The sequence below is a fragment of the Haliaeetus leucocephalus genome, unplaced genomic scaffold (genome assembly GCF_000737465.1).
Source record: "Haliaeetus leucocephalus isolate CR32 unplaced genomic scaffold, Haliaeetus_leucocephalus-4.0 Scaffold92, whole genome shotgun sequence".
Lineage (NCBI taxonomy): Eukaryota > Metazoa > Chordata > Aves > Accipitriformes > Accipitridae > Haliaeetus > Haliaeetus leucocephalus.
Window position 1 is genome coordinate 474645 of NW_010972528.1, and position 13539 is coordinate 488183.

At 46.2% G+C, this 13539-nt stretch overlaps 2 protein-coding genes across 2 annotated transcripts in view; both read left to right on the forward strand.

Annotated features, from left to right (window-relative positions):
• Positions 1 to 6667, forward strand: part of HERPUD1 (homocysteine-inducible, endoplasmic reticulum stress-inducible, ubiquitin-like domain member 1) — a 6941-nt gene extending 274 nt beyond the window's left edge. Inside the window, exons 2-8 of the mRNA XM_010583217.1 lie at positions 732 to 809; positions 894 to 968; positions 2056 to 2177; positions 2538 to 2660; positions 3319 to 3666; positions 4949 to 5054; positions 5701 to 6667. Of these exons, the coding sequence (XP_010581519.1) occupies positions 732 to 809; positions 894 to 968; positions 2056 to 2177; positions 2538 to 2660; positions 3319 to 3666; positions 4949 to 5054; positions 5701 to 5868 (1020 nt within the window). The 3' untranslated portion in view covers positions 5869 to 6667. The remainder of the gene's footprint in view (positions 1 to 731; positions 810 to 893; positions 969 to 2055; positions 2178 to 2537; positions 2661 to 3318; positions 3667 to 4948; positions 5055 to 5700) is intronic.
• Positions 6668 to 12926: 6259 nt separating this feature from the next.
• Positions 12927 to 13539, forward strand: part of CETP (cholesteryl ester transfer protein, plasma) — a 9228-nt gene continuing 8615 nt past the window's right edge. The window contains exon 1 of the mRNA XM_010585181.1: positions 12927 to 13072. Within this exon, the coding sequence (XP_010583483.1) occupies positions 12928 to 13072 (145 nt within the window). The 5' untranslated portion in view covers position 12927. The remainder of the gene's footprint in view (positions 13073 to 13539) is intronic.

The window sequence follows — 13539 nt, forward strand, 5'->3', positions numbered from 1 at the left end:
GGCTCCTTCGGGGGCTGGTTCGGGGGGAGAGCTCTCGGCCCGTTGAGCGAGAGGCAGCCCCGCCTGCGCAGAGCGAGGGGACGGGGTTGGTGGGGAGGTCGGGCGGTGGAAATGCAGAAGTCTCTGACTTCCTTCTGAGTCACGGGGTTCGGTGCGGTAACGCCGTGGGTGCTCGGCCGGCGTTGCACTGCTGAGCTCCGCCGCACCCGACAGACAGCGTTTCAGCAGGGGGATATGCTTTTTTGCTCTCCTTTTCTTAGGAGCAAGGTGATTGCCCAGAAGCAAGATCAGCATGCTTTTGCCGACTGCTGGGATTCATCTGATGGGGTGTAACAAGTTTACTTGACACCACCTCCAGTGCTGATCAGATTAGGTGGCACTCCAAGCCTGTTTCTGAGAAACACAAAAAATGTCTGTTGGGACTGTAAAAGAGACAGCCTGTAACAAAGTTCTTGGCCAAAGGGGTGCTTTGTATCCTCCTGCTGATTTGGACCTCGGTGTTAGTAAGCTTGCGCTTCAGTATTCAGTTGTTCTCATCTCATCAGCTGAATTTAATGCGTGCAATTCCCTGTCTACCTGTGGTGGGTTGACCACACAAAACCATTACAGTACCTTAATGTGTGGGGTGCTTCCAGCTGTGTGCCTCTGCCCATCTGGCTGCAAGTTGTGTCAGTTGCTGCTTGCATGTGCTTGGTGGAGCAAGTCATCCTATTCTTTGTTTTCTTTCAAAGCCTGAAGAGGACCAGAAGCTGATTTATTCTGGGAAGCTGCTGCTTGATCATCATTATCTGAGAGAGTTGCTGCCAAAGGTATATAAAAAAATCCTTTATGATGTGCTGAAATACATCCAGAAAAGAGATTGTTTTTTTAACATGTGTTCCTTTATATTTTAGCATGGGGAGTTGCATGCTCTTCATTTGGTATACAACTTCAAGACTCCCGCAAATGTGCAAGAAACCAATGCAGAGGTACTTGTACTAAGTTAGCATATTAAGCTGAATCTTGGGGTTGTGACTGAAAATCAGAAGTGTTGAATGGCTATTTTAAGGTTCACTGGTACTGCAGATTTTTCCTAGTAGTGCAATGGCAGTATTTTGTGATAATTTGTTTAGGAATGTGTGAATGTATTTGGATTAAGCCAAGTAAAAAATTGACTCTACAGTTCATCAGTAAAGGTTCTTGTGGCTTCTGTTAAGAAATATCAAAAGTATAATCTAGTTGTAACACACAGCTCAAAGAAGAAATGCTTTCTGGTAAATTCAGTTTTATTAAATAGAATGTGACTTGTCATGTCCCAGCCTTTTCTGGACAGAGGCTGTGCTTGTGGGCAGATGACGTGGTAGTTAAGGTGGAAGTGGTTCTGATCTGTGTATGGGGGTGTGGGGAAGGAAGAAGGCAGTTAGCTGAAGACATTTTGACTGCTCTCATTAATGACAGCCTGTAGAGCAGAAGCCAAAAATCAGCCTTAGTGCTTGAAGTGAGCACTTACTGGTCTTAAGTGCAAATGGCCAAAACCAATTTTTACTTTCAAGTGGATGTGCTAATGTGTCTTAGAGGTGTGTTTATATTGCCCATTACAGGCAATCTGAGCTTATCCTACCCATGTTTGGTGGTTGCTAGATGTGAGCCAGTTTTGGTCTGGATATTATACAGAGGTATCACCACAGAACAGCTCCTAAATTCTATGTACAGCAGTTTGTGTATGCAGGTACAAACTTATCATAGCTAAAAAGTCAAGCTTGAGTGCAGTTCCTTCTATTTCTTCCAATTACATTTTTATAACAAAATGGGACCTGACTACATGCATAAAAATGAATAAATATAGGTGTAGATCTGGTGAAGGTGAAAAGTAACATTGAGTCAGTTTTAGATGCCAGTCATTTTTTAAGGAACTTTACAATACCGATGGAGGTGCTTGTGGTATGTTGCTCCAGAGCAGTGTCAGAACTGTGTAGCAGTTATAAAATTGGAGCATATTCTGTGTGGCATAACCTTCTTGCTTCAAGCTTGTGTAGTGTCTCAAATAAACCTCATTAACTGCATTGTTGTCCCTAGGTTAAAGCTGATGAGCCAAAGTTACCATCAGAAGCTAGTCAAGAACCATCTGTATCTTCCTCAGATGGTGAAAGACTGAGATGCTCTTCTGGTGGCCAGTCTTCAGCAGAGGCCAGTAACAGGTAAATACAATTTTTACGTACATCACCAGGATTTTTAAAATGTTGGGTTTGTGATAGATGCCAGCTCCTTATGCCACACATGCTGTCTTAAGTCCATAGAATATGGGCCAAATATGATGAGGTTATATATAAAAGCTTTAGTGGACATGGAAGAAGCTAAAGGAAAGTGCACTGGTCTGTTAGTTGAAAATGTTCCCTTTATTCATGTGGGTAAAGAGATGTCTTTAATACTCTAGAAGGAAAAATTAGGCTTGCATTTGGATGCACAAAATGGCAGAAGCTATTTACGTTGTCCTGTAATAAATGACTCTTGCAGTTTGTCCAGTATTTGCTAATGAATGTGTTCAACTTTTGATCAAGGCTGGAAACAACTTGGCATCCCTTCCAAAGTGTGGCTCCTGGCTTCTCTGCTTATACAACCTACAGCATGCTTCAGATGTCCTGGTTTCAGCAGATTTATGCAAGACAATATTACATGCGATAGTAAGTTTTCTGTCAAAAGCTACCAGTAGGAAGTAGAAACTAACACAAGGGTATAGAGAGCTTCTGGCAGTTCTTCCTCTCTTGACGGTGGTTGGAAGACACTTTTTTGTTGTAACTTACACTGAATGGTGTGGGAATGTACCTCTAACTGTATGTGGTTCTTGGCTTCCTGTTCAGGCCAGTGGTTTTGAATCTTGCAACAAATTGCAGATCTCTGATCCTCTTGATTGGGAGGGCAGGTGTCTGTAGAGTAAATGTAATTCTGCTGATGAGCCTTAGCTCTTCACCAATTTTTTTTGACTGCTTAAAGTAGCTCACAGAGCACTGACTGAAAAATGGTGACAGAGGTAAAGCTGAGAATTGCAGAAGCCTTCTAGACTACCTTTTGATTGTTCTAAAGAATTTTTTTGCAAAGTGTTGAAATTTTTGTTCATAAAGTGGAAGGTGCTGGGTTTGACTTGCTGAAGTCACTACGCAACTGTTGGCATGGGTAGAGCTAAAACTTGTTTTTAACCCTTCCATAGCCTCTAAACTTGATGCTTTTGACTTGCATGTGATCTGACTTTAAGTATAAAGATGGACAAATTTTCAGTGCCTGTGTTAAGTGTGAAAGGATTTGACTAAGCCTTATTCTGTACTTTGTGTTCTCTGGTTTCAGCTTGGCTTCTACTGCTGCATTTACTGACCCGTCCCATGCACAACGTTCTCCAGAGATACCGGTGGCACCAGTGACACCTCCAGCTCCTCTCCCAGACCCATTTCCTGCACAAAATCAGCCTGGAAACCAGAACGCTGCTGCCCAGGTTAATGCAGCAGCCAACCAGAACTTGCGGATGAATGCCCAAGGGGGTCCCCTCATGGAAGAAGAGGAGGAGGGTGGCAATCGAGATTGGTTGGACTGGCTCTACTCAGCAACACTGTTCTATGTTTTTGTCAATGTTATCTATTTCTACTCCAGTGTCAGCAGATTCCTCCTGGTTATGGGTGGCACTGTTCTGATGTATCTGTAAGTAGATGGTATTAACTATTGTATTCAGAAAGGTTTCACTGAAGTACTGAGCTCTGTACTGTGGTCAGCTTTCTGGCAGTTGAGCTTCGCATGACTCTTGTACCTGGAAAGGGTAAACCACGCCTCTATCCTGGTATAACTTGCTACTTAGCAAAAATATGAGTGTAACCTATGCCTGGATTAAATGAAGAATGGGTGATAGTGGGTGATCTTACCTGATTTTTGTAGTAAAGCTTTGGGTGTGGCTGGCTTTCTTTTTAAAAAACTACTTGAAACCTAAGCAGCTCTCAGTGTAAAGCCCCAGCAGTTTGGCAGGTGTAGAGCAGACTGACCTGTAGGTTCAATGTAGTAAATGACAGTTGCTTGCTGGGAAACCAGTGTTTGAAGTCTGGGAAGAGGATCTCACACCTGCTATTTAAGTCCTGTACCCATGCAGGTTTTTTCTGCTGTGTGTTGCTGCTCTGGAGAGCAGACCAAGCTAAACTGAATGCAGTGTCCTGAATTGCCTTTGAGCCTCTTTAGAGGGGGGAAAACTTGGGATAAATCTTAAAAGCACACTAAAGATAATGGACCCTCAGCTGACATGCTTGGGCTGTCTTGTCTGAGAGATAATCTGTTCTCAAATTCTTTGATCACCAGTGAAACAAGTGATGTAGGCCTCTGAATTCCTGTTGGTAGGTCTAAGAGTTGAAACTGGAAGCAGCTCAAATGATCAGCTCTACTAACCTCTATGCAGACTTGGAGAGTGAAGGTTAATCGCTTAATGAAAAGTCCTTAAATTTTCCTATTGATAATTCCAAAGGGTAACTTTGAACAGCTTCTATTGTGGGTTACAAGGTGCAGGTGCTGTAGAGATACAGACCTTCTGAGAAGGTCCATATGGCCTGTTATGTTTTGGTAACACAGTACTGTGTTTTGCATGTTCTTTGTTGTGCCCTTTTTTAGGGTGGGCACAGAGAAGTTACCCAGGGGTGTACATAATGTGGTAAACAAGCAGGCTGTTTGTACCTCTAGCAGCATGCTAGATACAAACCTGGATGAAGTACTGTTCATGTTGAATGCGAGCAGATGCTCAGTTTTCCCTTCACATCTCATGGTTTGCTGCTAACAGGAGGCTTTGAAAGTACTTAACTGGGTCAGGGCAGAAAGACCTTAGTATTCTGAACTTGCTGTCTACAGCTCTGAGCAGTCAGCAGTCAAATGCTACTTGAACTGTGTTGGTGTAACAGGAAGGAGTAATGTTTAAGCAGTATTAATAAAAATCTATTGCCTTCCCCAGGCACCATGTTGGATGGCTTCCATTTAGACGAGGACCACTTCAGCCCTTCCCAGGCAATGTTCCTCCTCAGGCTGCTATAAACCAGGACCAGAACAATAACTTACAGGTATTGTCTTGCTGTTTTTTAAACCATGAGCCTGAAACCCTGTGAAGTTTTACTTGGAGTTTACCAATTCCATCTAGTAGCAAAAACTTTTCTCTAAACTTCTGTCAGAAACTATCTTCCATGGGGGACTAACTGTCAGCCTGAGTCTTCCTCTGGTGTAGCTGATTCCTCTGTTCTACAAAATAGTTCAGGCTGGATGTTGTTGTTTGGTTGCTTCTGTTCTTTAAGATGTTGTAATGAATGGAGAGCGGCCTGTCACAGGCTGAACAGGTTCTGTAACTGAAGACAGGGATTGGACTACCTCAGTGGTAGGATTTGAGTATGTAAGCAATCTGAGTCTTGCATTTCAAGCTGACACTTCTGGTTGATGTCAGTGAAAGTTAATTAGTTGTAAATACATACATTGTTCACCTGATCTGGTGCTTCATGTTTGTCCTAAACAGTGCTTGTAGACACGTGGTGTGAGTTAACCAGTAATACTAGTGTGCAGCTTGGTTTTTTTGACTTTGTGGTTGTCTGGGGATACTTGCAAGCTTTTTATGTTCTGACAGTGACATCTGGGTAACAAACCATGCTGTTTGACACCTGATTCTTCTAATGCATTTCTGAAATGATCTCATTTACCAAATATCCTTTATTTTGGCAGGGGGAAAACGCAGGCAGAGCAGATGAATCTGAGGCATCTCCGGATGAGGGACAAGTTTTACAAGAACTGCAGCAGGCTAACCCTTCATATATGAGCACAGCATGGGTTTTTTTCAAGACTTTCTTTGCATCCCTTCTTCCAGAAGGGCCTGGAGTGACCCACAACTGACTTGTCACTAGTCTACTTGTCTGAAATGCCAATGGGCTTTAGTCTACCTGAGCAAATTGGATACCAACTCCAAACTAGGAGTGAAAAGTGGATGGCACTTCCTCTGGCTCTTGCTGACCAAGCAAATGAAGCTACAAGAAGCCTTAAGTCTTTATGGCCTAGAGGCTAAGATGCTTGCCCTCATTCCAAAGGACTTTGTTCTGTAGCATTTATTAGGCATCTATGTAGAGGCTTGGCGCTGTAAACCTGTGCACTAAATGCACAGGCTCTAAGCAGGTGTGCAAAAATGTTAGAGAAGCAAATTGCTTCTTCTGTGCAATGTGATTCCTGTTGGAATGTTTCAAATGCTATTTAAATTACACTGAGTGTAGGATCTCAAAAAAAAAAGCTAGATATGCATTAGTAGATTTTTAGGAAAGACCTATTGTTAAATTGCTTCAACAATAGTTTAAACTTTCTGTGTAAATATTTTCCTATGAAGGATGTGTGGTGCAATTTCCTTGTTGGACGAAGTGGAGGACTGTAAGATGGTGACCTCTTGATAAGCAATTACCTCAGTGGAGTTGCAGGCTAAATTTCATGTTGCCAAATTCAGACAGTTTAAACTCAAGGCTTAATTTCCCCCCCGCCAAATCATGGGAGAAGAGTAAGTGTGTTCAGCTCTATCTAGCAAGAATTTATGCAAGATATAAACTTTCACTGCTTTTGGATGCAAAGCTAAAGCAGTCTAATGTCTTTCAACTTTTCAACTTTGATGCATTCTCACTCCAGAGCAACTGTCCTATATTACTTCATTGTGTTCCCTTTAATTTCTGATATGGCTAAGGGCTTTGATTCCAATAAAATTTGCAGGTATTTATATCCATGCTTGTATATACTCTACAGCAATCAGAAGACTACTTGTGCAAAGCACAGGATGTGCTCTCACCTTGTTTTTATTGAAAAGTCATGATAAATTAGTTGGGGTATGAGGGGAAAAGATACTTGCAGAGCCTTAAACTTGGCTCCTTGCCTAACTGTACTCTTCAGCAACCTTTAGCATTTAAAGTGCCTTGGATAGCTTGTAGTTTGTGTTTGCTCACTGAAAGCTGCTGGCACAAAGACCATAGACATCTTGAAGCAGGTAATTCTGCAGGCATTTGGAAAGTTTGGAGTTTGACCCCTTGAGCCCTGTGTGTGACTCCCAGTGGCATTGCAATGCATTATCTTGGCTTGGGGATTTAACTTGGCTTAATGTGCTGTCTAGGAACAACAGCTACTCATGAAACCTGTAATGCTTTTCCTCATTGCTACCTGCAGTTGGCAAAACTGTTTGTTTAGGAGTGTCTTGTCAGGGCTAACATGCATGAGTTGGTACAAGCAGTTGTAACAGCCTAACAGGTAATGCTTGATCTTGCCACTTCAGATCAGACTGTTAGGTTAGACATGGTTTGTTGGTGTTATCTGTGGTAGCAAGTTTAATCTTAGTGATGTGTTTTTTCTGGCTTTGAACAACAATTTCCTTTCCAAGCCTCTTACCAAGTAGTTTCTCTGCCACATCTTCAATTTGCTGCAGGCTTGGGGAGGATGGGTAGGACAGCAGTAAAATTTAGCAATAAAGTCTTTAAATGCTTAAATGAAGTAATTTGAGAGGAGGTGGGCTTTGTTACTTTGGGTATATTCTGCATAAGCCTTTGAGGCTATTCTTGGAGGTAGTGTCCCCTCTTTTTTGCCTTGCTAGTGGTAAGTCTACCTGTGCTTGGCAGTGCCTTTTGTGGATGATGGACTTTTTTTTCTTCAGGGCGTATCTAATCATTGCTAAGGTGTCTTGGCAAAGTGCCCAAATCAACTGAGATGTGCCTGGGCCCAGTCTTGGGAGGAGAGGGCATTTCTTGGCAGCCAGAAAGAAACTGTTTTGGTATGGTTTAGGCAATGAGCACTGAGTGCTGGACTACTTATGAAAAGTCTAATCTGAGAAGTTGCCAGAGATAGCAGAACATCTGTTGTTGTCTTGAGGCTTTTGCTACTCCCATAAGCAGGCAGATTGGTTTAAAATTAGCTGGAAAACTAATTAAGCATAGCTAATGCCACTGGGGGATGTAGCGAGGCTGCTGGGCCTTAGAGAAGGTTTCCTTAATGGCTTAGTGAAATGCATACCTCTCTTTGCCATTGGGGTGGAGGGAAGCTGTGACTACAACAGAGGACACTGCACAAATAATGTGAAAGTAAATACTGTAATTCTGCAGAGGCAGCTGCCAGCACTGCACCTGGGAGGAGCACTGGGAAGCAAGAGAGCAGTGTTTGACTGAGGGCTCCAAGCAGCAGTGACTCTGAGCCAGCCTGGTGTTACATGGAGCTGAGAGTGTGGCATAGCCCTAACTCCTGTTACTAATTGTGAAGCAGTGAAGGCCTCAGCTTTGCCTGAGACAGCCTGGGAGCAAGCGGGGATGACTGAGGTGTGGGAGCAGTGGAAGGAACTGAGGCAGCTCAGCCTAGAGGAAGGTCAGTATAAACAGTGAGGTATGTAAATAGTGGTGGCAGGAAAGGGGATAGAGCCTGTGTGCCAGCTGTGGGTGAGGCTGAGCATGGGCCTTAGGTTACTTGAGGGAATTTAGGTTAGACATCAGGAAAAAATGAGCCTTCAAACTTCCAGAGCAAGGCTGCTGAAAAAGTATAGGAATCCCAGAGAGGTCTTCTGGGAATAACATGACCCTGTGCTAGGACAGAAGTTGCAGAGAACAGAAGGGGCCTCGAGGCTATGAGTTTAGGAAGCTGGGTTTTTGTCCTGGCTCACACTTGAAGCTGTGTGATTCTGCTGCTAGTTCAAATCCTCTTCATGCCTGCAAGCACAGCTGCATGCAAGTGTACTAGTGCAGAACAGCTGTAGCTGACATACCTGTTGAGCTATGGGTATGCTGTGCAGGGCTTCCCTGAAAGCAGGTGGGTTGTGCAGGTGGTGATGGCCCACAGGGTGGCTAAGTGAGCAGCAGAATAAAACCAGCTTCTCTGCTGCTTTGTCTCCTGATATCCTCTGGCAGCTTACCCCATTTGAGAGCAACTCTGTCCTTGCTGGAAAACAAGTCAAGGCAGAAATGTACAGTTTGTCTTCTCAGGCATTTTTCTTCTTGCTTACTTGAGGAGTCATTGAAGTCCTCTTTGTCACCAAGGGTGTGCTCCTGATAAGCTGTGTGTGTGTGTCTCTGTGTGTGTGTGTGTGTCTCTGTGTGTCAGACTTCCCCTTTTCTCTAAAGAGCTGTTTCACTTGTGCATGGCAGCCAGGGACCTCCCAATGGCTCTGCACTTGCCCAGCAAAGTGTTATAACCTCCCTGTGATCCACTTCTAGTTGTGAGGCTGGTGGGATTTGCAGAGCTGTGCATCCAAAGGGTCTCCTCAGACATGTCAGGCTAGCTGGAGGCCATCCCAGGGCTATTCCCCCATTGTGTTACCAAACATGCCCACTGCACCTTCATCACCTCATCCCAGCCCCTCTGCTTCATAAGAATAGCTCTTGAAATGTCTGCTAGTATTTAATGTTGTCTGAACATCAAATGGTATGATACCATGGAGGTAAACCAGGCCTAGTGTACAGCTGGGGTCACAAACCTGCTGTGAGGGGCTTGAGGTCAGTTAATGCTCAGCTGCTTACCAAGGAGGGTTGGGCAAACGCTGGGAGATGCTGCTTCTGGGCCTGTGTCTTAGTGTCTGCTCAGTGGTCTGTGCTGCGGAGGAACTGCCCAAAATTTCTTATATTAGCACTGAAAGTTGTATTTGCTGCTTTTTCAGTCTGGATTTGGCAGTGTAGAATTGGTGCTGCAGAAACACAGCTGGCTGCTTTTCCAGGCTTCAACCCAGCTGCCCTTGGCAGCCTCAGCTGTGAAAAGCCTAGGCTGACCTAGGGCCACCTGTGTGTGCCAACTTTTTTTTTTTTTTTTAGTTTTTGGAGGTTGTTATGGGTGATACTGGTAGGGAAGAGAAGAAATCAAGTTGGTTTCCAGGAGAATTTTGTGGAAAACCATATGAAACTTTGTTGTTCAAAAAAACCCCTCATGGGTGGTTCACCCTCCCAAGTGATAGTCTGTTAAATTCTCACAATTAACAAACTGGAGTTTGTGAATTTACTTGCTGCCTAACATCCAAGCCTGTCCTGGTCACAACTTTTAACTGTAAGAAATAACCTCTCTTCAAAGCTGAGTCTTTCAACCCAAGATTCCTGCTGCTGGGGCTTGACACCACCACCCTGGACAATGCCAGGCATGTGGTCATAATCTCCAAGGGCTGCTGCTGGATGGGTGGGCTTGACCATGGCCCTGTGCTGCTGAGTGCTGGATCTATGTGAGATGGGAGCAGCTGCCTTTGGGCTTGCCCTCCTGCTATCCCAGGGCTGACCTGCTGTATGGGTCCTGGTGCTGGAGCCCATCCTGCTGACAGAGCAGAGTGCAGCTAGGCTACCTGGAAGGCTATCTCGGGAAGCAGCTGCAGGGTTAACACTGAACATTTGAGTCAATGCAGCACAAAGATTAATGGCACTGTGATATATCTCTGCTCTGGATAGTGTGGTGAAAAACAACCCTGGTTATAGGACAGTCCCCAGCAAGGTGGTGAGCCTATGTGTGCGTGCGTGGCCTTCAGATAAAGCCTTACACAGTAACTATTTATCAAAACATCTTCCAACATCCCCTTTGCAAGCACTATACAGCAGCTTGGGCATTTAACCTTTCTTGGGGTTTTAAAGCCTGCCCTGCCTCCTGCTAGCTGAATTTAACCTTTCTTTGGGTTTTTAAATCTGACCTACCTCCTGCTAGCCTGACCTTGCACTGGGAGGAGGGTGGGCTGCTCTGTCCCTGCTGCTGTGGCCTCTGCCTGGTTACTCCAGGGCAGGGATGCTCACAGCACCTCCAAGTTCCACATGCTTTTGCTACTGTAGGCAGAAAGTCTCCAGCCTTCCTGTTCTTGCTGGAGGTCAATGCCCAGCAGTCCCCTGTCCTCCCTTGCTCTCAGCTCAGGTCATCTGTCAGCAGCAGCCTCTGAAGCTGTGATGCGGCCGGGGAGCTGGCCTGTAAGGGGGCTGTAAATGCACTAGATCTACTGTGACCGGCACATTGGCTCTGGGTTCTTGTTCTTTCTGTTCTTATCTACCCTGGGACACCACAGTGACAAATACCCCTGTATCAAAATGACCTGATTTTTCCCTTTCCTTCCTGCTGTATGAATTGCTGCCCTGGGCAGAGGGGTGGCTGTGGCCTCCTGGGTCCTGCTCTGCTTTCATTTACAGTGACTGACACCAGCCTCAGTGGGGCTGCTTCCCTGCTACAGTGTCTCCTCTGGATCTGTTCCAGTAAAACTTAAAACTGTGTGCAGCACTCCCAAGTTTGTGTCCTGCAATAAATGGGAGTGTGTCCTTCCTCTGCCAAAAGCTGTGCTGAGGACACAGGCAGATGTGCTTGCCTGACACCCTGCAGAACTGTGTCTCAGCCTATTCAAGTGCCTCGCTGCCTGCTGCCTCCGTTGTGTTTGTGCTACAGTGCCTGGGGGTACCCCCTCCTGCTGTGGCTGCAGAAGTCTGTCACCCCAGGTCTTGGCCACTGCACCAACATCCCTTGAACTGTAAGTTGCTGGGGAGGGCTGGGCACATGAGAGCTATGAGCTGAAGGACAGAAACTGGAGCTATTACAAGGTTAAAGCCTCTTGAATTTAAATCCTTTTGTAACATGTCTGTGCCCCTTGCAGCTTCCCTGTAAAGAGGTCTCCTAGCCAGGGCAGCGAGGATGCCACAGTGGCTGAGACGATGGCACTAGGCTGCTGTGTGCGAGCTATGCTGGTCAGACACCTGCTATCTTTATATGTGTTTCCAACATTTAATTGCTCATTTATAATGCAGTATAGGCTTGCAGCAGGCAGCCTGTCCTGGGCCACCGTGCTGCTTGCCTGGCGAAGTCTGGAGGAAGCCTGCAGATGCTCAGTTTCCCTCAGCAGGTCAGTGACCGTGAGTGCCTCCCGTGGGGTACCCGAGGCCATTCACCTTCTCAACTCAGGAAGAAAACAGTGCGGTAGGGTGGGGGCTGCCAGGCAGCGGGGCTCCCCGGAGGAAATGTGGTCTCCGGGTGGACGGTGCAGGGAGGACGAGGCATCTGCCAGGGAGAGGAGGGAGGCTGGCACCTTGTCTTGCTCAGGGGATTGAGTGTGCTTCTGTAGCATTGCCAAGATCTCACCCTTCCTTCTCCATCTGTCTTTGCTGGCAAAATGTTTCACGGGAGCTGCTGTGAGCCTCGTTGCTGAAAACAGCCTCACCCTGTTTTGTCCTGGAGCTCATTTTGGGATGGACCCCAGCACCACAACAGGGGTGCAGGGGTCCGGTGGTGTGCGGGGCAGGCGTGCATGAGGAATGGATGTGAACTTGGGTTTCTAATGTTTTCTAAATAGCAGCTGAGAGGCTAGGTGCATGAAAAGCTCCAGCTTAGCAGGTTCTTCCCCACCTGGAAGGTAGCAAAACCAAAGATGGCTCACAAATCCAGCCGAGAGGCAGAAAACATCCCAGTCCTGCAGTCAAGGAGCTCTCCACGGATGTGGGAGATGTGGATTCACCCAGTGGTAGCAGGAGGGATCCCCTTTGCAGGAGCATGCCTCAGTTTCACCACAGTGTGCCTAAAATGAGTGGAAGGGGGAGCAGTTAATAATGTAGGTGCCTTTCAAACAGGGCTTTGCTGGAGAATTACTGCAGGAATGCAAAATCTGGAATATTTCTGTGTGAAGAGCAAATGATGAACTGGCTGGAGGCAGAGTGCAAAGCTGCTCCCTTGGCTTCATCTCCTCCCAGTCTCCATCCCCCTCCAGCTCTCTCCACCCACCTGATGTGTGCCAAGTCCTGCAGCCCAAGTGCCTGCTGTGGGAGGAAGGCAGCATGCAACTTGAAGAGTGTTAAGGAAACTATAGGAAGATTAGGAAATGTGTGATGAGTTTTGATAACCAGAGGAAGCAGGTCACGTCCTGCTTTGAAAGAGCTCTGCTTGGAGGTATGAAAGCAGCCTTTGCCACGGTCAAGAATCAGTCAGTCTTGTCAGTGCTCTCCACTCAGGCTGAAGATGCTCTGGGCTGGCAGGATGAGGCTGAGGACCTTCGGGATCTTGCTAGTGCTTGTCCATACATCAGCAGCCTGTGAGTTTGGGCCCTTCCCTTACAGCGTCACGGGGATCGTCTGCAGGATGACCAAGCCCGCGGCATTGCTGTGTAAGTGCCTGCTGTATGGGGCTGCGTTTCCCCCCTCTCCACCAGGAGAAGTTAGTGAGACATCAGCCAAGTGAGGAGGTTTTTTGCTTCCCCAGCTCTTGTGGAAACTGTTTATCTAGTAAGATGTATTAAGACCTCCTTGGGAGCATGGGTTAAAGCATGGGTACCTGAACTGAATAGGCACAACTTCTCAAAGGAGCTAGAAAACAGTCCCCAACCCCTCTCCTTACCCCAAAGTTTTAGCATTGTTCCTCACTGGGGGCTGGCATGATGGAAGAGCTAGAGCAAACATGTGTTTGATTTCTCACCTCGCTGCAATCTCATTTCTTGGGGTGAGTGTGCAGAAGGGGAGAAACAGGGTTTCTCTGCTGCTGTGGGTTTATTTGCAAGGATGTGGGGGCTTTGGGGGGGGGGGGGGGGGAAAAAAATTGGGTGTTTTGTAGGGGGGGGGGAACGCCTGTGCCCCC